Source organism: Tamandua tetradactyla, chromosome 11 (genome assembly GCF_023851605.1).
Source record: "Tamandua tetradactyla isolate mTamTet1 chromosome 11, mTamTet1.pri, whole genome shotgun sequence".
In the NCBI taxonomy this organism is placed as follows: domain Eukaryota; kingdom Metazoa; phylum Chordata; class Mammalia; order Pilosa; family Myrmecophagidae; genus Tamandua; species Tamandua tetradactyla.
Genome location: NC_135337.1, coordinates 51,649,734 through 51,675,259, shown reverse-complemented (window position 1 = coordinate 51,675,259; position 25,526 = coordinate 51,649,734). Strand labels below are relative to the sequence as shown.

Below are 25,526 nucleotides of genomic sequence, written 5' to 3'. Positions count from 1 at the left end.
ACACAAAAGGGAAAAATTGGAGTTTGCAGAGTAAGAACCATGGAAGCTCGGGTCTGAAGCCAAGAAACCTTGGCCAGGAGAGTGGACCCACCCATATACATGGAGAGGGTGAGTTTACCCTGAAGAGCGAGGATGAGTCTCCCCTCTCATTGCAGTGGAAGAGTTGTGCAGCCTCGGGCCTTGGAAAAGGCATAGCACGCTCCTTGGGGGACTGGGAGAGCCTGGCTGCCACCATGTGGAGGGGTTGAGCGTGCGCCCCAGAAATGGCAGAGAGCCCAGGGGTGGCCCTGATGCTTGGAGAGAGTGGAGCCCAGAGGTGGTCTCCTCGATTTTCCCCGAGGTTGATTTGGAAAGAGGCGGGCCACTGCATAGGCCCTTGGAAGGGGTGGGACTGCCACTTTCTACAGCCCAAGGATGAATGACTCTCAGACTTGAAATTCCACGGCACTTGTGCTGCAGGTTTTACATCTGTGTTTCTTCCAATTTCTCCCAATGGAAATGACACTCTATATCCTGTGAATATCCTCCTTTGCATCTTGGCACCAGACAACTTGTTTTGAGATTCACAGGTCCACAGCAAGAACAGAATTTCTTGCATCTGTTTAAGGTGATGCTTGAAGTTGCCAAGTTGACAAGGGGTGGACATGTGTTAGATTCAGTTGTCAACTTGGCCAGGTGAGCATAGCTAGTTCTGTTGCTGCAGACACAAGCCAATGGTACGTGAACCTCATCTGTTGCTAATTACATCTGCAGTCGGCTAGGAAGTGTGTCTGCTGCAGTGGATGACATTTGACTTAATTGGCTGGTGCTTAAACGAGAGATAGCAACGTAGCACAGCTAAGCAGCTCAGCATTCCTCATCTCAGCACTTGCAGCTCAGCCCAGGCCTTTGGGGATGCAGAAAGAAGTCACCCTGAGGAAAGTTGTTGGAACCCAGGGGCCTGGAGAGACCAGTAGAGACCATCCTGTGCCTTCCACGTAAGAAAGAACCTCAGTGGAAAGTTAGCTGTCTTTCCTCTGAAGAACCAGCAAAATAAATCCCCTTTTATTAAAAGCCAATCCGTCTCTGGTGTGTTACATTCCGGCAGCTAGCAAACTAGAACACATGACTATGTTATTTTCTTTATTTGGAGATTAACTATGGTTTAAGGAGATGTAAATGGGTGTAAAGTGCCAAGGGTTTGACTTTGATGGTTAATTTCACGTATCAACTTGACTAGGTTAAGGTGTCCAGTTTTTTGGTCAAGCAACTGGCCTGCTTGTTACTGTAAAGGTATTTGTTGATGGTATTAGCATAAATAATTAGCCAAGTGCATATACAACCAGTTGGTTGCATCCACAATTAATGAAAGCCTTTGCCTCAGTAATGTAGGTAGTCTTTTCATTCAATCGGTTGGATACCTAAAAAGCTAGAACTGAGTTATTCTGAAGTCAGAAAATAGAATTTCTGACCCAACTTCAGTATTGGCTCTTGCTAGAAATTCCAGCCAAGTAGATTTCCCTGGGAATTTTGAACTAAGGACTTCAGCATTACCTTTGCCAGAGTTTATAGCTTCCAGCCTCCCTACAGAGTTCAGATATGCCAACCCCCATGGTTGTTCAAGACAATTCCTTATAATAAATCATATATATTTATATGTGATAGATAGATAAATAGATAGCTATCCAGCTCATTCTGTCATTTTGTTTCTCTGGAGAACCCTGACTAGTACAGCAAGTAATGAAACTAATCAAAGTACATAGCGTCTTAATAAAAGTAGACAGCTGGGAGAGAAATCACTACACTGCAGTTGCCAGAGAAACTGAAAATAGTTTATGAATTGCTATATTCAGAAAGTATCTGAAAGAGAATATTAGCAATGCCTTTATTCATTTATTGCCTGAAATAAATGAAATCAGTTTTAGTTGTCCGTTGGCCATCTGGATATACAGGATCATTCGGTGGGGGGGATGCCAAGTCAACTTGCTGGTTTAAGTTACATTCTGATTAATAAGAGAAACATTTTAATTATTATTTACATTTTTAGAAGATTTACATACAAATCCCTCTTGTAGCATGGAGTATTCCTTCTTTTAAAGTATTATTTCAAAGTTCTTCCGAGAAAATTAATGGCCATATGCAAGATGATCATAGGTCTTGATCTGGCCTTGGTTCACTTTTTCTTTCTGCTGAGAATATTAGAGGCAAAATTTGTTTTCACGATTGCAATGTTTGTTTTAGCATCTTGAAATCTTTCATAGGCATTTTGAAGGGCAATCATATCATTAACAAATTTTTCTTCACAATGTCTTTTATTTATTTCTTGAGCCCTAAGAGAGAAAAAGAAAGGGTAAAGAATGAGATAGTTTTAAATGATTAAAATCACAGCAGTCAGATTGCTGATGATATTTAGATGTCTTTAACGTAGACATAAAAAGAAGGGAAAGAGATAGAACTTCATTTACTGCATATAATTTTATTATGCAATTTAATAATATTTATATTGGATTAATATTTCTAATATTTCTATTGGTTGGAATTGAAAATTCTCACAAACCCTGACTCACAATCTCAACGAGGTATGTAAAACAGCATATCTATATTATGATTTGCATAACTTCTACTTAAATCTCATTAAGTCCAAGCTTATCCTCAGATTCTAATTTAGAGAAAGGTGTACAGGTTGTTCTGCCAAATATGAGAAATGCCATGATCTTAGGAGAATTCATTCATTCATCCCCATGCATTCATTCAAAAATTATGTATTATAATCTTAGCACTATCCCTAATTGCTGGAAACATCAAGATAAATATGACATGATCTGTAACTAAAGAAGCTTATAGAAAGTCAAGTGAAAGAAAGTCATATGAATATATAAATGATATAATTTAATGTATTACAGTACCATAATAAAAGCATTATGTAACAGCTTAGCATGAGGAATGCAGAAAAATTGGTAACTATAACCTGGAGAACATAGTAAGGCAGAACAAGAAAGGATTCTGTGTTGAAATAACCCTTAAACTGATTCTTGAAATTTGAGTGTTTTCAGGTTGAAAATGAGGGGTGGGGGACATTTAATGTGGCCAAACAGTTAAAACAAAAGCAGAAATCCTCTGGAAATTGACAACACACTAATTTCTTGGGTCATGCAGTTCTGGGAGAGAGTAGAGGACCAGATAAGGCTAGAGAAACAGGCTTAGGCCAAATAAAATACTTTGCCATAAACTTAACAAAAGTCATATAAGGCCTAATCTGAAAGTGATAAAACATTGCTGAAAGTAAAGAAGGCTTAAGTAAATGGAGAGCAATACCATGCTCAAGGTTTGGAAGATGATATTCTTAAGATATCATTTTTCCCAAATTGCTCTATAGATTCAATGCAACCCCAATTAATATCCCAAGAGCCTCTTTAGTAGTGATTCACATTTAAATTTATTTTTAATTTATATTAAATTTAAATTTATATTTACTTCATTAAATTTAAATGACTTGCTTTTTTAAATTTAATTTATATGGAAATGAAAGTTCCTTGAATAACTGGAACAATCTTGGAAAAAGAAGAACAAAATTGGAGTCTGTGTTAGTTTCCTATTACTGTGTACCAAATAATCATGAACCTACTGACTTAAAACAACTATTATGTTATCATGGTATAGAAGTCTGAGCACAGAGTGGTTCGACTGGGTTTTCTGCTTAGGTTATCACAAGGCTTCATCAAAGACTTGGGGGTCCTTTTCTAAGCTCTCTGGTTATTGACAGAATTCATTTCCTTCTCAACTTTCACTGTGGCCACCTTCATCTTCAAGTCAGCAATATCATATAGAATCCTTCTCATATATTAAATCTCTCTGACTTACTCTTCTGCCTCTGCTTTTAAAGGTTCATGTGATTACACTGGACCCACCTGGGTAATTCAGAATAATTTCTTTTAAGGCTGATTTATTATACCCTTAATTGCATCCTCAAAGTCCCTTTTGTCATGTAACATAACCTATTCACAGGTGTGGTATCTCATCATATTCATAGTCTAGGGACTAGGATGTAGGACCTTATTTGGAACCATAATTCTGCCTAACACAGAGGCCTTGCATTACTTAATTTCGAGGATTACTAAAAGAATAAGTAGAGGTACTATTAGCTTTCACCAGGAAAATGGAAACTAATCCTGAGACAATGGAAAAGGAAGTGAGAATGACTGTAGACATGTATAAGTTTATAGATATGGATATAGTTAGTTGAAATAATTAAGCTTGAAGGCCTAAAATTTCTATGAGAATTAAATAAGATCACTTGATGAGGAGGAGCCAGTGGTAGTATTTGGATACAAAGTACTACAGTTTGGTGAAGGTTTGAAATCACTTTTGTGGGTAATGGGAGAAAGAGCAACTGAGGGAATAACTAAAGATGGAGACATAAAATTAAATTAATATTGGCATATATCTACCAACTGGTGATTTCTTAATGCTATTTTCCCCTGAATATTGTAAGTGAAGATAGATAGTTGCATTGTACCAAGTTAGTACCAAGGTACCAAGGTGTCAAGGTACATCGGTTGGTAAGCATGGCAGAGGCATTGAAAGGAAAGATTTTCTGAGACATTGAGCCAAATAGAAAAAAGAATTGTTGAGTTAAAGAAACTGGAGCTTATACAAGAAAAAAAAAGTTTATAAGGAAGGTTATCTGAGGATGCGTATCACAAAACATTTGAAGAATAAGTGTGGTGAAAGTAAAAAGAAGAGTTTTAGCCATAAATAAGTATACAAGAATTTAAGAATCAAGAGGTGGGGACAGTGCCAGGTAATGACAGGTCTTTCTATGGCTTTGGAAATGAGTTTATTCAAGTTAGGAATAATGTTGAGGTTCAAAACATTGATATTAGGCAGTTGAGAGGATTGTTCTTAAGAATTTGGTTGTTAACTGTGATTATGGTAGAAGTTGGATGGAGAAAAGCCTTATAAATCAGGTTACAAAAACCACAGTAAATGAAAAGGGTGGTGCAGGAGGTCAATCATTGACCAAGTTAAGGTCAAGAGGAAGGTGATGTAATTGAATAACACCTAATGTGTCATAACTTCCATATTACATGATATTCAACTTCAAAATGGAACTCTGCTGTTCTACCCTGAGCAGTATCATCACTTTCTAAGAGTATAGTGAAGAATATTTTGAGACACTGAAAAACAGCTTTTGTCTGATAAAGAGATTCTTTCATTTGAAAGACTCTTTAATCCATGCTTAGAGGACATTAGGAGTCCCTCTGGGTATTTTATCAAATACCTAAACTGGGGCTTTATGGTTTCTCCTTCTTCTGTTCATCATTCCTCATTAGTAGGATCAGCAACCTCTATTCTCAGTAAGGACTAGTTAATGAGATTCGTTATAATACTTTTAGGTTAAGTGATTAATACATAACTGAAGAACCAACAACTCAACAATTAATGGAATAAAAAAACTTCTGATTTCTCTAGACAGACTTCATTTTTTGAGCTCCTTTCTGCATGTTGAAACTTACTCTATATTTTAAAGCATTTTTAGTAATGTCAATAATGCTTTTTTGTACATGCCACTAGCATAGCCAAAATATTGCTTTATTCATGCGCGTTTTCAAGAGGAATATCTTTGCAGCAGCTTAGAAGATAATTTAGTTAAGATCCATTAGGAAGCTCCTTGACTTTGTATCCTCTCCAAAATTAATAATAGCTGGACATTCAGTTTGCTGTGATAAAACTAAGCTAATTAAAATTTTCTAACATTCTCTTGTACTAGATTTGTATTTTGATGTACTAGACTAGCTTTAATTCCCTTTTCCAAAATATATTTAAAATAAACTATTAAAAATTTCCAAAAATTACACAGACACACACATACACATGAAGTATATAATGACGATATTATATACTGATGATATTATGTAAAGTACCTCAGCTTAACAATTGCTCATAACTATGAAATAATCCTTCTTATTATTTTAAAGTCTTTTCTAGTATAAACTATATTTTATGGACACATTTAAGAATTTAAATGAGACAGCTGTAAGGATCTCTAAGTATTTCTGTGTAATTGAAATTAGTTGATAAGCTTCGCTCTAATATAAAAGGGTTTGAAAAGGGGAAAAAAAAAGGGTTACTAGTTGTCCTGTCATCTATGCACAATTCATTGTCTGGGTATTTCAATCTCTGAGTATTTTACTTTACTCTGTAAGTTGAGGAAAACGATGAGAAATGCAACTGCTGCTTTTCCACAGAAATGTAAATGAATTTTGTCCAGTGGAGTTACATTGGCCTGTGTATTACTGGCCTATGGATATTGACTAATTTTGCATCTATTTGTAAATTTATTTCAGCATTCTTGATTGCCTATATATGCCTGCTCTTTGAATTTTCATTTGAACCTCTGAAACATCTTATTGGTTCCCTCATTAAAAGTAACTAATTAAAAAGCGTGACATGTTTTCATTTTATAGTTGTATGAGTCATAGTTTTACTTTAAAAATACCTTTTGACAACTAATGAAGTTTAAATTTACTAGCAGTAGGTAAAGATATTCTATGAGTCAATATTAATTTTCAGAGCTCCTATCTCCTAAGTTTAATTTAAAATTGAGAAACCATCATCATGGAACAATTTTATAATTTTCACATTTGTTTGAGACAGATTTGATCAAAGTGCATTCTGAGGAATATTGTTTTTTCTGAACTCTTTCTTAGAAAGAAGTTTCTGTGGTAAAATACATGTTAAACAATTAACATTCCTCAGTGGTAGAATTTCTAATCATCTTTACCGTATGATTGTCCACTGAGACTTAAAAGCCCTCTCCAATCCAATTTTATCTCATTTTTCTCAAGTAAGCACATCTTCATCTACTCTCCTTCAAAAGCCTCCTTCTATAGCTAGAATAATATTCTCTCACTCCTCTTTTCCCTATTTTAAACTTCCCAGTTTTGCTTATACTACCTGCCTACAATGCTCTCAGCCCATCTCTCTACTTCTCTGAATTCTTATAAACAATTGTGCTTTTTCTACTTGTACTTGTTGTAATGCATGCTCATCACTGCCACTGGACTGGGGGTTCTTAGAGGATCAAGAATATCTTATTCATCTTTGTATATGGGACAGAAGATAATTGAAATTAATTAAACACTTTGGTATTTAGTTCAGCCTTCTTTTTGAAGCTTTCCTAGATTTTTCTCACTTATTTATTATCTGATCTTTTAACTAGAAGTTTTCATTCTTTCTTTTGATAGTTCTTTATTATAGCTTGTGTTTTTATTTAACTCTGGTAGTCTTATTGCCCCAATATGTAAATACAGAAAAGCATGCATTATTCCTCATTCCAATGGCTTAATTATTAAATATAAATATATAAAAAGAAATTTTTCTCCTGATAAGGCTATTGTATGATTTAAATGAGCTTATATGGAATGATTACTATTTTAAAACTGATATTTGTACCTATTTTCTTCAATAAATATTACTGATTAAGTATTTTTAACTAAGTACTATACTATGAGCTGAAGTAGAAAAAGGCCCAAAGTAAATTGTAAAGGATCTCACAAGCTAAACATAACAAAGTTCTTCTTGTGATAACTTCCAGAATTGAAGTTTAAAGTGCCACGGGAACACTTCCAAATGAAAAGGAATAATTCAGATTGAAAGGGTAATTGGAAGAGTTTAAAAGTAGAGGTGACATTTTAGTTGGTTACGATAGAATGGATAATAAGATTTTGCCAGTGGTTGGCAGTTTGTGTGCTGCATGATGGGGGCAAAAATGGGTGAAACCCAACCACACCCAGCCAAGCAGCAGGACCTAGCTGTGTCTCCAGGAGAATGGAATATCTTTTCCTCGACATAAAAGCACCCACCCCTCACCATTTTGAATACCCAAAGTCATTCAAGTTTGCACAGTAACAGAGAGGCTTAGTTGTGTAATAATATGTGAACAATAACATAGACTTGTAGTCCCTCACAAAGCATAATTAAAAAAATTAATAAAACCATTCAATGTACAATATGAACATTATTTTTTGTCACATAGTTGTATATTCATCATCATGATCATTTCTTAGAACATTTGCATCAATTCAGAAAAATAAATAAAAAGAAAACAGAAAAAAATTCAAACATACCATACCCCTTACCTTCCCTTATGTTGATCACTAGCATTTCAATCTACTAAATTTATTTTAACATTTGTTCCTCCTATTATTTATTTATTTTTAATCCATATGTTTTACTCATCTGTCCATAAGACAGATAAAAGAAGCATCAGACACAAGGTTTTCACAATTACACAGTCACATTGCCTAAAGCTATATCATTATACAATCCTCTTCAAGAAACATGGCTACTGGAACACAGCTCTACATTTTCCAGCAGTTCCCTCCAGCCTCTCTGCTATGCCTTAACTAAAAAGGTGGTATCTATTTAATGCATAAGAATAACCTCCAGGATAATCTCGCGACTCTGTTTGGAATCTCTCAGCCATTGACACTTCATTTTGTCTCATTTCGTTCTTCCCCCTTTTGGTCGAGAAGGTTTTCTCAATCCCTTGATGCTGAGTCTCAGCTCATTCTAGAATTTCTGTCCCACGTTGGCAGGAAGGTCTACACCCCTGGGAGTTATGTCCCACATCGAGGTGGGAAGGCAGTGAGTTTGCTTGTCATGTTGGCTGAGAGACAGAGAGACGCCACATCTGAGCAACAAAAGAGATTCTCTTGGGGGTGACCCTTAGGCCTAGTTTGAAGTAGGCTTGACCTATCCTTTGTAGGGTTAAGTTTCATATGAACAAGCCCCAAGATTGGGGGCTCAGCCTATTGCTTTGGTTGTCCCCACTGCTTGTGAGAATATCAAGAATTCTCCACTTGGGGAAGTTGAATTCTACCCCTTTCTTACCATTTCCCCAACAGAACTTTGCAAATCCTTTTTTATTCACTGTTCAAATCCTTCCAGGATTTACTGAGGCATCACTCTCACAGAGCATAATTTGAAGAAAACAGGAGTGGTATCAATAAAGCCATTGGGATAAGAAAGGGCAAAGTCAGGGAAAGCGGTGAATAATTTGGTCTGTCTAGAGCAAAGAGGCAGTGCTTTTAGGGGAAGAGGGATGTGTTATGCAGAAAAGTTAGTGTGAGATGAATCTAGAAATAACAGAATAAGAAAGTGAAATGCCATTCAGAGGAGATTCTATTTTGTGTAGTGGACTACTGCAAGCTATTAATATATTTAAGCAGGAAATGAAATGATCAGGATTTTATTTTAAAAAAACAGTTCAGTTTTATAAGCCAGAGAATTGACAATGGGTTAAAGAAAGGATGGAGAATAGAGATGGAGATCTTAGTTGGAAAGATAGGGTGAGTGATTATGAGAGTCTGAATAAGTGGGATTGAAAAGGAAGGATCAGCTTTGTGATTCTATGTAGAAGTAAAATGAATAGAACAGGGGACTATATTATATGTTAGACATGAGGGAGATGAGATGTAAAAGACTGATATTTCCAACACTTAAGTCAAAAGGTTGATGAAAATGCCATTAACTAAAAAAGAACAACCTTAAGAAGAGGAAGGTTTAATTGAATAAGTTGGATGGTGGAAGATAACATTGTTTTGTTGCTAATCTATGGTAACATATCAGTACATAAATTGTCTTTTTTCACCTTTGGTTGCCATTTTCCAAACTTGAACATATCACATTTGAGCTGGTTTGAAATTATTATGTATCCCCAGAAAAGCCATATTTTAATCCTGTGGGGCCAAACCTATTGTTTAGGGTGGGAAACTTTGATTGGATTGTTTCCATGGAGCAGTGAAACACCCGGTTGTGGGTGTGAACTTTTGGTTAGATTACTTCCATGGAGATGTGACAAACCAAATTTTAGGTGTGTCCTTTTGAGTAGATGGAGATGTAACCCCACCCATTCAAGGTGGGGCTTGATTACTTTACTAGAGTCTTTTAAAAGGGGGAACACTTTGGAGAAACCTCAGGTTCAGATGCTTGGAGAACTGTTGCTTCAGAACTGACAGAGACATGGACGTTTGGAGATCCTTGGAGTGCCAACAGAGAAAGCAGAAGCCTAGACATGAGTAAAGCCCAGCAGATATTGCCATGTGCCTTCCCATGAGATGCTAAGCAAGCCAGAACCCACAGTTACGTCCTGGAGTTGCTAAGTGAAAGCCTACAGACCCAGAGAGGAAACCACTGGCATCAGTTTGGACATTTTTCTGGCCTTAGAACTGTAAACTTGTAACATAATAAATTCCCTTTGTAAAAACCATTCCATTTCTGGCATACTGCATCCCAGCAGCTTTAGCAAACTAATATAACATTATAACCAAAATACTGTGTATTTGATCTTAACATTTAGTATGCAATATCACATGTAATTAATTTTAAAGCTTCTATCAGATAAAAACTGTACTTACCATATTTCCTTTGTTTGTTTAAGTAATTCCTTTTGATATTTTTCTGCTTCTCGTTTTTGCTGAACAATCTGTTTTTTCTCTTTTAAAATAGCTGTATTCCACTTCCATCTGTTAATTTTGATCATTCCTTGGATTAAAAGATTGCGCTCATTATTTAAGTCTTGAATTAATAAACGACCTGCAGCCTTTCTTTTTTTTTCTTCTAAAAAGAGAGCTCTCCTCTGTCTAACTTTTTCTATGTAGTTTAATCTGTCTTGACAAAGTTGCTGTAAACCACCCTGAATTGTCTTTTTATCTTTTTCAATTAGTTTTTGTGCAGCATATTTTTTATTATTTAAAGATTCTTGAACAGTTTGTTTAACTTTTCCTTTGGCAACTTGTGCCTGAGCTACAGATGTTACTTTTTTTTTATGGCTTTCTTGCTTCTTTTGTTCTGTGTAATATATATCAATATCACGAAGTGTTTGGAGTTTTATACCAGTTCTGTGTGTTGCAAAAAAATCTTTTCTTACATTCCTCTCCAACAGTGTGTGCCTTTTAATGATTGGTTTTTGATGAATGACAGACAATAGCTGGGCATATGTAGGAAAAGGACCTTTCTTTTGCTTTTTCAATACTGCAGCATATGTCAGTGGACTTGAAGTTTGTACAGGTACTTTGAAACCTGATATCCTAAAACTGGTATCCATTTCTTCAACGTCAATTTCATCTTCAGATTTCCTCTGACCTACATCATACAGAAAACAAATATGCATTATACAAGAGATAAGAACAGCTTATATTTATGCCTAAATGTTTAGAAATTTGCCTTAATAAAACTGATAATAACTTGTTGACTTGAAGATTTTTTTCTCATCTGATGTTCCTTTCCAGTCTGTGATTTAATGGTGATTTGGTAGAGATGCACTGAATTTGATTCCTAGAATCCCTGCATTATCTCTCACAATTTAACTTGCTCTGACTCAATAACATCTTATCTCATACCTAGTACTTAATTCATACGCATTATTTTTGCATATAGTTATGATCTCATCTTTGCAAAGGACTTTTAATTAATTTTAACACTTTTTTTTTTTAACTCTAGTAGAAACTAATAGCCACCATCAAAATTGCTTTCTTCTTTGAATACATAGGGAAACTAAATCTCTCAGCCTCTTTTGCAATAGCATATGACTAGGCTTTCTCCAGTGGTGTGTGAACAGAAGTGATATATGTTATTTTTGGTTCAAGGCTTTGGAAACAAATGTGCCTTGTCTGTGCTCTCTTCTTTCTTCCCTTGGTTGCACTGAAATTAAGATGAAGCCTAAAAGATGGTGGAATTACAAGGTAGAAGAAGCCTGTCTCCCTGGATCACTGCTTGAAAAGCTACTTAGTGACCGGGCTTAACTACCTTGGCTTTTTATGGAAGTCAGAAATGAATGGCAATTATGTTTGACTCAATACGTATTTCTGGATCAATTTGTTACCATAGCCAAGCTAATATAATGACTTGAATCACATTGTTACTCACATATATATTTCTTGAAGAATCTATTGATGAATTCAGTATCCCATGTTTGACTGATACTCTCTATGAAAATTATATTCCTGATAACTCTAGTCTACAAAGATTTTATCTCCTCTAACTGTACATTCCTTTAATGCCATTATATATCAAATGCCAAATTTGACGGTGGGGATTTTATAGAACACAAAGTGGTCATGAAGAATGGCAGGGCCTGTGGTTCAGGCAGGAACCACAGCAAAGAAGTGAATAGATGGGATTTTCACTGAAGCCACATGAGTGTCAACATTAGGTAAGTAAGCAGAATATAGGGCTAAATAGGGAATCAAGTCTAGTAAATAAAAAAAGACAATCCACCAGGATACCAAGGCAAAGTGGTGAGAAGTAAGTGTTAAGAGTCCAAAATAAAGCACGGGAGATCGACAAAAGCCAGAGTTTCAGAGTTAGGGTAGACAGAAATCAGTCTGTGGGCAACTGCCTAGGACGTAAAGGTTCTTTTTTGTATAAATTGATTTTATGTGTAAACCTTGGTCTGGGAAATCTGGCAAGGCTAAGAGAACAAGGACAGAAAACACAACATCAATAATTTACCAGTATAAATATATTTGTTCCTGAAGGTTTTAATGTATATAAATCTTACCTCCTTAGTGAAACAAAGCTTTTTGAGGACAGAGGCTGTACCTTATTGCGTATAATAACTACACTTATTTGTGGTTGATTATTGAGATGTCTCTCTTTGGATAGGTGAAAATAATCCCTTTAGCACTCTCATAAAAGTCTTCTAATTTCCTTCCTTCCTTTCAGAATCTCTGCTTCAAGACTTCACTCACTGAATATAAGATTTCTCTTCTTAAAATAGGATGTTAATCATGTTATGTACTTCCATACAAACAGAGTAAAATGAAATCTTCATGGTTTTTCAATTATAGGATCAAAGATAGTTTCAATTTTTAGCCTAGGTTCTATATTATAGGAAAAGAGCTTAATTTTATACCCTATACAGCTACAACAACATATCATCTTTGTATATTTACTATGCTATGTTTTTCTCAGTATACTGTTTTCCCTATATATACCAGCTCATGTCTATCCATTATTGAAGGTCTCTTCATATGTTGCCATTCTTTATTCCTTAAATAAGAACTGATTTTGTTCTGAGCTCTATATCAATTCTTTCCTTATGGAAGTGACCACATGCTCCTTATATTAAAACTCTACTTAGTAGTTTTTAGCTATAGTACCAAACTAGATACAAGTACTTTAAGAGTAGGGATCATCCTGCATTCCTAGTTCCTCACCTAGTATTTGGTATGGAGGTGAAGAGGTGGGTAGATGGGATTAAATAATAGCTATACAATAAGTATATTTTTTAAATGAATGAGTAGAAGATTGAAGGGGTGAATTAATTAACTAATTGCTCAAGAACAATATCCCCTGCATAGTAATCAAAAGCCTAAAATTTGAAGCCAGCTTGACTGGTTTGAAATCCTAATTCTACCACTTACAGTGTGGTCTGGGCAAGTATTTTAAGTGTCTTGGCCTCAGTTTCTTCACTATAATGTAGAAATAATCTCAATTTATAGGAATAAATAAATTAATAAAATGTAAAATACCTGAAAAATGTGCTGTATAATAATAGTATTAGAAAAGTGCCTGATAAAGAGTAAGCTGTATATGCTAGTTATTATTTTTTCAGTAGAATAAAAGCAAAGGCATATCTTATCTCTTTACTGCCATCAGTTGCATAATGTTAAAATAGCCACATGATTTAGAACTGAGTGGGGGAAACATAACACAGCACTTTGATCACATCCCTCAATATCTACCATACAGTGAAGTACAGAACATGTAGAAGGACATTTCTGGCAAGCATATTTTGTTTCAAGGCTTTTAATATGTCTCATTTTTAATGGTTTAAAATAAAAGCCAACCAATGGAAGTATCCGCATAGTTCTGTAACCAAATTTACTAACTCTTCTGAAGGGTCATGTTTCTTTTCCTTCTACCCTTCTTCTACAATGAAGGAAGCATTCCTTCTTTCAGCAGGGGTCAAATTCTTCACATGTTCTTTGGATCCTCCTCTTCAACTTTTCCTACTGCAATTATCTTGACTCTCTCCTTCATCACTCTTTCTCTACTGCATCATTCCCATTAGTGTTTAAACCTATTCTAGCATCTCCCATCTTAAAACCATGATACCACCACTACCATGATGACAATCACCACTACATTTCCTTGGCCTTTATTGCCCTCTGACTACCATTCTGTTTTTTCTGCTCAAATTTAAATATTATTCATAAAGTTAGCTTCTATTTCTTCATCTTTGATTTAATTTTCAACTAACATATATAGATTCCCCTCTAATAGTCACACCAAGATGTTGAACCTGTTCCCACCAGAGGCTTCTATGGTGATAAATTCAAAAGAACAATTTTTTTGTTCTAATCTTACTTGAACTCTCAATGACATTTAACAAGCAGTGATCATTTCTCCTTCTTGGACACTTATATTTCCACCCACTCCACCCCCAATTCAGTAAAACCAAATTCTCCTGAACTTCCTTCTACTTTTCTGGTTGCTTTTTCTTAGTTTTGTTTGCTGGCCATTCTTTTTCCACCAACTCTCTTAATGTGGAATTCTTGAGGGCTGGCACTAGGTCCTATTTCCATCTCTCTCTGTTCTCTCTACTTAATTGAATCATTCTCATGGCTTTAAATAAAAATTTATATACTGATTGATCTCCTCTTGGAAGTCTTATAGACATTTCCAAGCATGGCAGATTCAAAACCAATTTCTCATTTACTATCAGAAATCCATTCCATCTAAAATAAGCCCCTCCTATCTCAGTAAATGATACCCAATAACTTAGTCTATTACCATCAATTTTATTGGTAATTACTATTGATTTTACCTCCAAAGTGTAATTCAAATTCATCAATCTCTTGCCATCTCCCTGCCACCAGTCTAATGCAGGCCTCTACCAACTCCTACTCTGACTATTCTAATGATATCTTAAGTAGTCTCTGTGTTTTCTAACACAAAAGCAGTTAATTGTCACACAGTTATCAAGCCAGAGTGATCTCTTAAAAGTGTCCTTAAAGGTCTATGGCTTATATATGCCACTATGATAAAATCAAACCTTCTTGCCATGGCTTACAAAATTGTGCATGATTTTACCCTTGTTTACTTACCCGATATAACCTTGGGCAACTTCAAACCACATTTATTATGCTCTGGTCAAGACATGAATTAGTTGTAGGGTAATACCTGGGTATTGTTATTGAGTAACAAGACTAGAGATGACAAAAATAAAGTCAGCTCCTCTGATTACAGTTTTATGAGTAAAAAGTTTAATTTGACTTAGGTGAATGAAAACTGTGGGGCCAGTTGCTACTACACGATGCATCATGGGCATTCAGGCAAAGGCACAACAGAAACTTTCAGCAAATGTCTACTTAATAGGTAGCATAAAGCATCCCTAAGACCCAAGGAAGAGCTCCTACCATGAACATTTTCTCAGAGAGGCCAAACTGCTCGGTTCAGAATCAGTAGATGGCAGCTCAACAAACTCCACTTTGGATCAGAGGGAAAAGACATATCTGTGCTGTTTGAGAGTACCCTGCCACTGAGAATTCGTGCTCTGATAAGCATCTGGGATTGCTTATTCTCAGTTTCCAGGTTTAAGGTTTGGTAGGGCCTCTTCATTAGACCTAACATCATGTCCGGGTTGTAGGATCAAAACAGAGTAAAGCATCATTGTACAATAGAACAGGAGGTGTGGGTAGAAAGGGGCTGAAATATGGCCTCTGAGCATGTGTCTGTGACTTCCCTAGCAAATATGTGATTACCTACTATGAATAAGGGTCTTCAAAAATAAATAATATTCTGAAGCTACAGAATCTTATAGTCTAGTAAGACAGGTAAATGTCTAAAACAGATAACTTTAAAGTATTATGACAAAACTTAAGATAGAAGTATATACAAGCAACCGTGGAACCATTTTAAAAAGACCCTGTATATATCAGGGTAGGCGGCTGTCAGAAAAAAATAGTCTAAAGAAGATAACAATTGAGTTGATTCTTAAGCAGAGTCTGTTTAAATTTGTATTAGTAAAAGCTCCTGTTTTGTGTAGCGGGAAAATTAAATTTTCCAAGTTATGGGAGAAAGAAGAGGAAACAACAGATTAAGTTGACTGTCATCTATTTTACTTCTAGGTACCCCATGATCTACTAGCTAATGAAATAAGTCTCTGCAAGTCAGATTATTTTGGCTGCTAGTGTGAGTTTGCTGTCCATTATGGCAGCCAAATCCACCTTCTCTAGGGTGAGTAATTATTGTTCTCTGTTTTGACTGAAATCATCACTTCTCCCTTAAAAGGTTTTGATTGATTGGAATAATTTTTAAAAAGATGGCAACATCTCAAGCGCCCATCAACTGATGAATGGATGAATACAATATGGTATACACACACACACACACACACACACACATATATATATATAAATACATATAATGGAATATTATTCTGCCATAAAAAGGAATGAAGCACTGATACATTTGACAACATGGATGAACTTTGAAGACATCCTTTTGAGTGAACTAAGCCAGACAAAAAGGACAATTATTGTATGATCTCACTGTTTTGAAACAATTAGAATAAGTAAACCCATAGCATCAGAATCTAGACTATAGGCTACCGAAGGTCAGGGTGGGAATAGAGCATGGGAAGTTAATGCATAAAATGTATAGGGTTCCTGTTTGGAATGATGGAAATATTTTGGTACTGGATAGTGGTGCTGGTGGCATAACATTGTGAATGTAATTAACAGCACTGAAATATTTATCAGAAGGCAATTAAAAGGGGAAATGTTAGAATGGATATATTTAACAGAATACATTTTAAAAAAATCCATGGAACTACACTACACAGTGCAACCTAAGTGAAACTATGGACACTAGTTAACAGCAGTGTGTGCTATCACCAATTGTAACAAATGCTTTACACCAATGGAAGTTGTTGTTGGTGGGGTGGTATCTCGGAATCCTGTAATTTATGTGTGATTGTTCCATAAATCCAAAAACTTCTCTAATAAAGGGTAAAAAATTTAAAGCACAGAAGTAACGACCTTTAATATACGATAATCACAGTAGGATATATTAAATCTTTCTTAGCAATTGATAGAACTAGTCAAAAGTACCAGTAATGGCATAGATTATCTCACCAAGACTATAAACCACATTCACTTAATTGATGTTTATAGAACACTATACCCTATAATTGCATAATGCATATCACTTTCAAGTATACCTGCTATGTATACTAAGGTACCAAATACTAGGGTATAAAACAAGTCTCAATAAAGAATTGGCTACTTAAATTATAGGTTTAGAAATAACAATTATTCCACTGATTTAAAGAGTAGTCATGACATCATATGTAAATAAGTTATTAAAGTAGCTCCTAGCTGCACTTTTAGGCTGAAAGACCAAAGTAGGGTATTAGAAGCATGAAGGAAGATTGGAGACACAAATAAGCATTCTCTGAGACTCTTAATGGAATTCTTAATAGACTAGAAGCTCCCAAACACCACAAAATTAATGACTCGTTCTGCTTCTCAACTATAAAAAACAAAAGATGATAAATAGATTGTAACCATTAAGCAAACAATATGAAAATCTGAAACCTCTCCATGCAAAATGTATGCAGGTTTGTTTTTTAATGTCAGTATCCCAAAACAGAAAGAAATATGCCCATTAAACTCTTCTGGAGTAAAATAATACAGCTTTGATTGGATATCATGCCTGCTGATGATTTCTGTCCCAACATAAGTTATAAAACTGCCTGAAGACCCCGTTGCTTGAAAACAGAAGCTCTATTGTAAGAAAATGTTTTTTGTGTAACATAGCCTCCTGCCCTCAATGGTTCAGGGTCCAAATATTCTCTATTTGATTTTTCTTTTTCATTTATGTTTCTTAAGCAGAGGGCTGAAAATAGTGTAAGTAAAAACAAAATGAAATATTGTTTAATACTGTTTGGAGAGGTTATAAACAGGCAGTAAAATAACTTTTGATGGGTCTCTGTCTTATTCTCTTAAAGGTCTAACTTAGCACGTATTTTAAAAGTACAGATAGGTCTAGTTTACAAGAAGAATCACTCCCCTGAATTTACCAAGTGTCTAAACTGCAAAACAAAGTGAGTAATACATTTCTTCACTCCCACTTTCTTTTTTTATTTCAGTTGAGCTATTGCAGAAACCAAAAATTATTCAGAGGATTCAGTTTCACCAATTGCAGTAGCCTGAACATCTAGACTCTAAGAGTTATAAATAAGTCTTTGTAAATAATATTTAGATTGTCACATTTAAATGGCTCAGTTTTATGACAAGTTCCAATGATAAACGTTTCAAAGCAGAAATCCACAAATAGAAATGGCAGAAGCTTCACGTGAACCTTCAGGGACTGTATACAATCAACTATAAAATAAATATTTAGGATTTTAAATTTGTAGTTGTGGTCATATTAGAGTTCTTTTTTTATTTTTCCCACTCCTAAAATATTCATTTCTATTTCATTTCAATTGTACCTCATCCTGAGCTTTAATGATTATTCTATTTTAATTTCTTTTTAGATAATGCACCTAATATGTCCAAAACTCTGTGAGCATTTATCTAGTCATGGGTTCCAAATCTTAATTTCAGTGTCTTATTAATGCAATAGACACCATTTTCCCTGATGGCAGCTACTTAAAATTACATATGGTCTCAAGGAAGAACTGAATAACTTCTAGCTTTCTATGATCCTTTGATTGATTCATCTATTAATTCATCATCTATCTACCATTCCACATATTCATTCTTATTTTAGCAGTAAGAAAATTCAGTTGAAATTCATAAATCACAAATATGAAACTTCTTATAATTTTTTTCTAAACTTTGTTTTCCATTTTGTTTGAGAATTGTTTGGTTTCTAAGGATATAAGCAATTCTTTAATCAAAAAGTGCTTTCTTTGCTAAATACAGTGATTAGTTAAATAAAATGCATATGGAAAATGTTTACGTACCAGCATTTACTATATGTAAGGCACTTTTCTAGGGAAGGGAGTTACGGTATTGACTAAGAAAGGCACAATCCCAGCTCTCTTGGAATATATTCTAGTGAGGAAAGACAGATAACAAACATATAAACAAGTATATATCAAATAGTGTTAAGGGCTTTGATGAAAATAAGTCTGGGTAAAATTATATAGCAAGAGAGTTTGGTAATTGGATTGGGGCAACTGGGAAGACATTTCAAAGAAAATTTTATTTAATCTTGGATCTAAAAAATAAGAACAAAAAATAAGTTCAGGATAGGGGAGAAGCTACTGTAGAGGCATAGGCAGCAGCACATTTGGCCTGTTAGGGATATGGAGAGAAAACCACTTTGGATGGAACCCAATGGCCAAGAGGAGGGTGGTATGAGACATGGCCAGATTACTAAAGCCGAAGTGGAAACAGTTGATGTGGGACATTTTAAGCCATAGAAAGCAGTCTGAATCTTATCCTGAAATGTGGAGCATTTAAGTATGGGGGTGATCCATTGTGTGGTTTTACCATGAAGAGAATGAATTTGGATGTGGGCCAGAGAGTGTAATGAGGGAGGGTTGTAAAAGGCTATGGAGGTAGATTGAAATATATATCCAGAAAACAAACAAACAAACAAACAAAAAACATGTTCTTAATCCCATTCCTGCTGATGTGAACCATTCTAAATAGACCTATTAAAAATGTTATTTTTAGTTAAAGTAAGGGTCAACTGAATGAAGTTGCATATTACTCCAATATCTTTATGAATAGAAATACATGTGAAGGAGAAACTTCAAGTCCATGGAAATCTTAAGAGAAAGGAGAAGGCATCACCATGTGACAGGAAAGCCAAAGAATCCAAGGATTGCTGGTCAGTTCAGAATGCTATCAACCTTAAGAGGAAGCAAGCTTCTAGTCTATGAAACTGTGAGACAATAAATTCCTGTTGTTTAAGCCAATACAGTGTGTGTTATTTGTCAGAGAAGCTGGGAAATTAAGACAGCTACTATGTAGCCCAGGCAAGATGTGAAGGTAGGTTAGGGCCAAGTGAAAGCAATGAAACTGTAGATAAGTATAAAGACCCAAGATATGTCCTACAGGTAGAGACAATATGACTTGTTGATGAATTTCATCACGGGGGTGAGAAAAAGAACATTCAAGACTGTCTGCTAACATTTTGGATTAAAAGATGGATGGTGATTCCATTTACTGGTATGTGAAAATGGGAGGAGATACAGATTTAATGAACTAAAAAATATTCTTATATGTATTATTAATTTTGCAGTGCATAATTTTCACTTTCATATATTTATGCTAAGATTTAATTAATACAAGGTCATATTTAAATACTTAACCTTTAAAATTATTTAAAATTTTCATTCACATAATATAATTTTAAAATATTTTATCCCCAAAATAAGCTAAACATTATTAAGCTAATACTGTTTTTTTCTGTTTACACTATTTCTAATAATTCTTAGGGAAATATTGAGAAAATTGTTACATTTGTATACTTTTATTACTAATATCAGATAACTTTTGAGGGGACAGGTCCTCATTTCTCCAACCATAATTTCCAAAAACTGAATTTTTAGACATAATGACAACACAATAATTTTTTTTCAGCTAGAATTTGCCAATGAAAAAGAAATGCTTGCTGAAAAACAATTATCCTTTTATTTGTACTTAATGCCATTCTATATAAAAGCAAAACAATTGGGCTACATTACAGTTACTTTATTTTAAGTTGTCTCAAAAGATAGTTTTAACAGTCATATGGTTCTTTTAAAACTCACAGTAACACAGAAACCAGTACCATTTGTGGTCAGCAGAGCTTGTTTAGCTCTAAATGTATTGCAGATTTATGAACCATCTGTGAAGAAACAAATGGTCTAAGACTATTTAAAATCGGTGTTGCTATTTTCCAAATGTACAAATGGATTTGAAGCAGCAGCTCTCTTCAGCAAACCTGCCTAACATCTTAGCAAAAGTAGATGCCCTTATATGATACATGGGAGCTAAGGCAGCTTCCAATTCAGGTAAAGCAAAAAAGAATGGGAGGGAAATGAGAAAAAAAGTAAACATGAGAAAAAAGCAGTAGCATCAACTTCTATCAGGTACTGAACGTTCTTGGATTTGTTAGGGGGGATTTTGTTAAAATTATGGTGACACAGTTGCCATTTTCTTCCTTTGATATTTATTTTAACATTCTATATCAATAGAATTTAACATTCTATATCAATAGAATGGTCTGAGTAAGGTCTGCCCAAAGTTCACCCCATTACGCATATATGCATACTGTGGTATAAATGGCTTATCTAAGATACTACCCATGTATCATCATAGTAAAGATTAATGTTTGCAACACTCAATTGTACATTTCACATACAACTCAGCTATATTGGGGACCAACTAAAATAAGATGGATAGTTTCAGATTTGCAGAGAAGGTAGTTTTTCTCTTAGCATCATTAGTATATTTCTGAAAATTAGATATTCTATGCGGAAATGCTATTGAGGAACCTATTTCTCCGTTTTATATGGGAAAAGTGATAATTTATTACATGTTAACCAAAAACCTTATCCAATATTAAAAATAAAATCAAAACAAGGTAAATGACTATAACTAACTTTCATATTTTATATGCAAAATACTTAAAGCATTGTTTTTTGATCATCTACTAATGTTTATTTTCAAAAAAATAGTTGTTTCACATGTGATATGACTCCTCTAATGACAGCGATATCTCAAACATCCCTATTGTTGATATATAATACATTTTAAAAATGTCTACATGTGATTTTTTACAAAATCTTTATTGATATATACTTAACATATTACAAAATTAACCTTTTAAGTTGTACAATTCAATGGTTTTAATATATTCACAGATTTGTATAACCACCACCAAAATGTAAGTTTTTTTTTAGAGTCACAGAATTATGTAATCATTATGGCTATCTAGTTCAAGAATATTTCCATCACTCCAAAAAGAAATCACATACCTATTAGCAGTCACTTCCCATTACCATCTTCTAAGTCCCTGGCAAGCAGAAATCTACTTTCTTTCTCTAAGGATTTACCTATTCTGGACATTTCATATAAACTGAATAATAAAATATGTGGCCTAATGTGCTTGGCTTCTTTCATTTAGTATAGTGTTTGCAAGGTTTATCAATGTGGTAGCATGAATCAATTAATGGATGTTTGATTTGTTTCTATTTTATCTATTATAAACAGGGCTTCTTCCCTTGATCATGAGGATTGCTCTTGGGTAGCTTATGCATGTGGCAGAGAAGCTTAGACTACCTATAGGTATGCCTAAGAGTCACCTCCGGAGGACCTCTTTTGTGATCAGATGTGGCCTCTCTCTCTCTCTAAGTCCAACTCTGCAACTGAAATCATTACCCTTCCCACCACATGGGACACGTCATCCAGGGATGAAAGTTTCCCTGGTGGCATGGGATTAACAATGTCATCCTGACCAAAAGGGGAAAAGAAGTTTAACAAATAAGGCATCAGTGGCTGAGAGAGCTCAAATAGAGTTGAGAGGCCACTCTAGAGGTCACTCTTATGCAAGCTTCAGTTAGACTCTGCTATTATCATAACCTGCCAAACCCTAACCAAAACCATTCCTGTCAATCTTAAAGAATACATAGGGCATTATATAAGATTCTACAAAGGTTCCATGCTCTAGGGTAACTCTCCAAAACAGTGAAAGAAAGATCAAAGGTGATGGCAGAATTATACAGAGGTCAGGTTTAATAAATGAGTATGGGTGCTGAATCTGTATGCTGATATTTCTTTTAGTCTCCAGTATCTTAGAACAACTAGAAATAAAAACCTAAAATTGTGGAACTGTGACTCATACCAAATTCTGAAATCTGTTGTACAACTAATTGCAATGTACTTTGAAATTTATTGCTTTTTGTATATGTTATTTTTCACAAAAAAAGGAAAAAGAGAAGAGTATAATAGAGAAGATAGGACTTAAATGAGTATGACTATTGAATCAATATATTGCTGTTTCTTTTGTTCTCCAGTATCCTAGAGCAACTAGAAGAAAAAATGAAAAATCATGGAACTGTAACCTATATACCAAACTTAAAAATCTGTTATATAACTGCTTGCTAAAATGTACTTGGAAATATATTGCTTTTTTGTATGTACGATATATTTTACAATAAAAAAGTTTTAAAAAATAGTGCTTCTTTCATGTACAAGTTTTATGTTGACATAATAATGCTACTTCCATGGACACGTTTGTATAGTTAGGAATTGGTGGGTCATAAAGTAACTCTTTATTAACATTTTGAAGAACTGGCAAACTGTTTTCAAAAGTGTCCACATCATTTAACAGCCAGAAATGTATGTGGATAATCAGCAATGTATGAAGCATTCCAATTTCTCCTTATCTTCACTAATATGTATTATTGTCTGTTCTTTTGATTATAGCTCTTCTAGTGGAACTGAAATGGGATCTCTTTGAGGTTTTGATTGAATCTCCTAAGGACTAATGATGTTGAATATTGTCTTATTGGCCATTTGTGTACCTTCACTGGAGAAATCCCTATTCAAATATTTTCCCACTTTATAATTTGTCTTTTTATTGTTGAATTACATATCAGATATGCGATCTGAAAATATTTTCTCCCATTCTCTGTTATCTCTTCTTTTTCTTGATGATGTCCTTTGAGATACAAAAATTTTAATTTTGATGCAGTTCAATTGCTATCTATCCATTCATTCATCCTTCATTCATTTAGGCTTGTGCTTTCGGTGTCATATCTAAGATTCCATTGCCTAAGTCAAGGTTATGAATACTTACTTCCAGGTTTCTTCAAAGAGATGTAAAGTTTTAGTTCTTACATTTAGGTCTATAATCCATTTTTAGTTGATTTCTGCATATGGTTTGATACAGGGGTTGAATTTTTTCTTTTACATGTAGATAGCTAGTTGTCCTATCATTAAATTTGTTGAAAAGACTATTCTTTCCCCATTTAATTATTTTGACACTCTTGTCAAATCAGTTGACTGAAAATGGGTTCATTTCTAGATTATCAATTCTAATACATTGATCTATATGAATTGGTGACATTGTCTTAATTATTGTTTTGTAGTAAGTTTTGAAATCAGGAAGTTTGAGTCTTTTAACATTTTTGGGGGGGATAGGGTATGTTTGATTGCTTGTTTCAAGGTTGTTTTGGCTATTCAGGGTCCCATGCAATTCCATATGAATTTTAAGATCAGTTTTCCCATTTTTGTAAAAAAAAAAAATAAGTCACTGTGATTTTGAAAGAGGTTGCATTAAATTTGTAGACTGCTTTGCATAATATTGCCATCTTTACCATATTAAGTCTTCTTATCCAAGAATATAGATAACCTTCCATTTATTTAATTTTCTTTAATTTTTAAAACAATGTTCTTTAGTTTTGTCATATAAATATTGCACTTCCTTTTTTAAAATTTATTCCACAGTATTTTAATCTTTTTGAAGCTATCATAAATGCACAATTGTTTCCTTATTATCTTTTTTGAATTGTACATTGCTTGTGTAAAGAAATACAACTGCTTTTTAATATTGATCTTCTATGCTGAACTCATTTATGAGTTGTGATAATAGTTCTTAATGTCTGCTTTAGTATTTTCTGTGTAGACTATTATGTCATTCTTGAATAAAATAGTTTTACTTTTTCCTCACCAATTAGGATTCTTTGTATTAGTTTTAATTGCCTAATTAAATTTGATAGAACTTTTAGCACAATGTTGAATAAAAGTGGCAAGAAAGAGGACATCCTCATCTCGCTCTGAATCTTAGAGAGAAAGCATTCAGTCTTTCACCATTAAGTGTGATGAAAATATGTTTTATCTGTAGATGTTCTTTGCCACATTAAGGCAGTTTCTTCTGTTCTGATGCTGATCATGAAAATGTGTTGGAATTTTCCAACCATTTTTTATGGTCCATTGAGATGATTCTGTTGTCCTTTATTATAATGATATGTTATATTATATTAATGAATTTTCAGGTGTTAACCCAACCTTACATTTCCATGATAAATCCAAATATGTCATGATGCATAATATTTTAATATATGGCTGGATTCGGTTCACTGGTATTTTTTTCTTTATTAGAGAAGTTTTGTGTTTACAGAACAATCGTGCATAAAATACAGGACTCTCATGTACCACCCCACCAATGACAACTCTTATTCCTGTGGAACATTTCTTACAATTGATGATAACACACTTATATAATCGTACTATTAGTTAAAATTTGTGGTTTAACTTCAGGTGCATTATGTAGTGTACTTTCACGGATTTTTAAAAAAACTAATTTTGTTACCTTATATGCAATTTAACATTCCTGTTTAATCATATTCAGATATATATATATCTGTGCTGTTAATTGTGTGCAGTGTTGTGCTAGCATATCCACTATCCATTACTAAACTGTTTCTACCATTCCAAATAGGAACCGTGTATATTTTAAGGCTTAACTTCCCCCTTCTCTATCCGCATCCCATCTGATAACCTACATCTAGATTCTATGACTTTGCT

At 34.4% G+C, this 25,526-nt stretch overlaps 1 protein-coding gene across 4 annotated transcripts in view; it reads right to left on the bottom strand.

Annotated features, from left to right (window-relative positions):
* Nucleotides 1–1,852: 1,852 nt before the first annotated feature.
* The window catches only part of LRRIQ3 (leucine rich repeats and IQ motif containing 3), a 178,130-nt gene continuing 154,456 nt past the window's right edge, over nucleotides 1,853–25,526 (bottom strand). For all 4 annotated transcript variants that reach the window (XM_077120619.1, XM_077120616.1, XM_077120618.1 and 1 more), the window contains 2 exons: nucleotides 10,401–11,127; nucleotides 1,853–2,309 (listed from right to left, as the gene is read on the bottom strand). In XM_077120619.1, coding sequence (XP_076976734.1) covers nucleotides 2,153–2,309; nucleotides 10,401–11,127 — 884 coding nt within the window. In that variant the 3' untranslated portion in view covers nucleotides 1,853–2,152. The remainder of the gene's footprint in view (nucleotides 2,310–10,400; nucleotides 11,128–25,526) is intronic.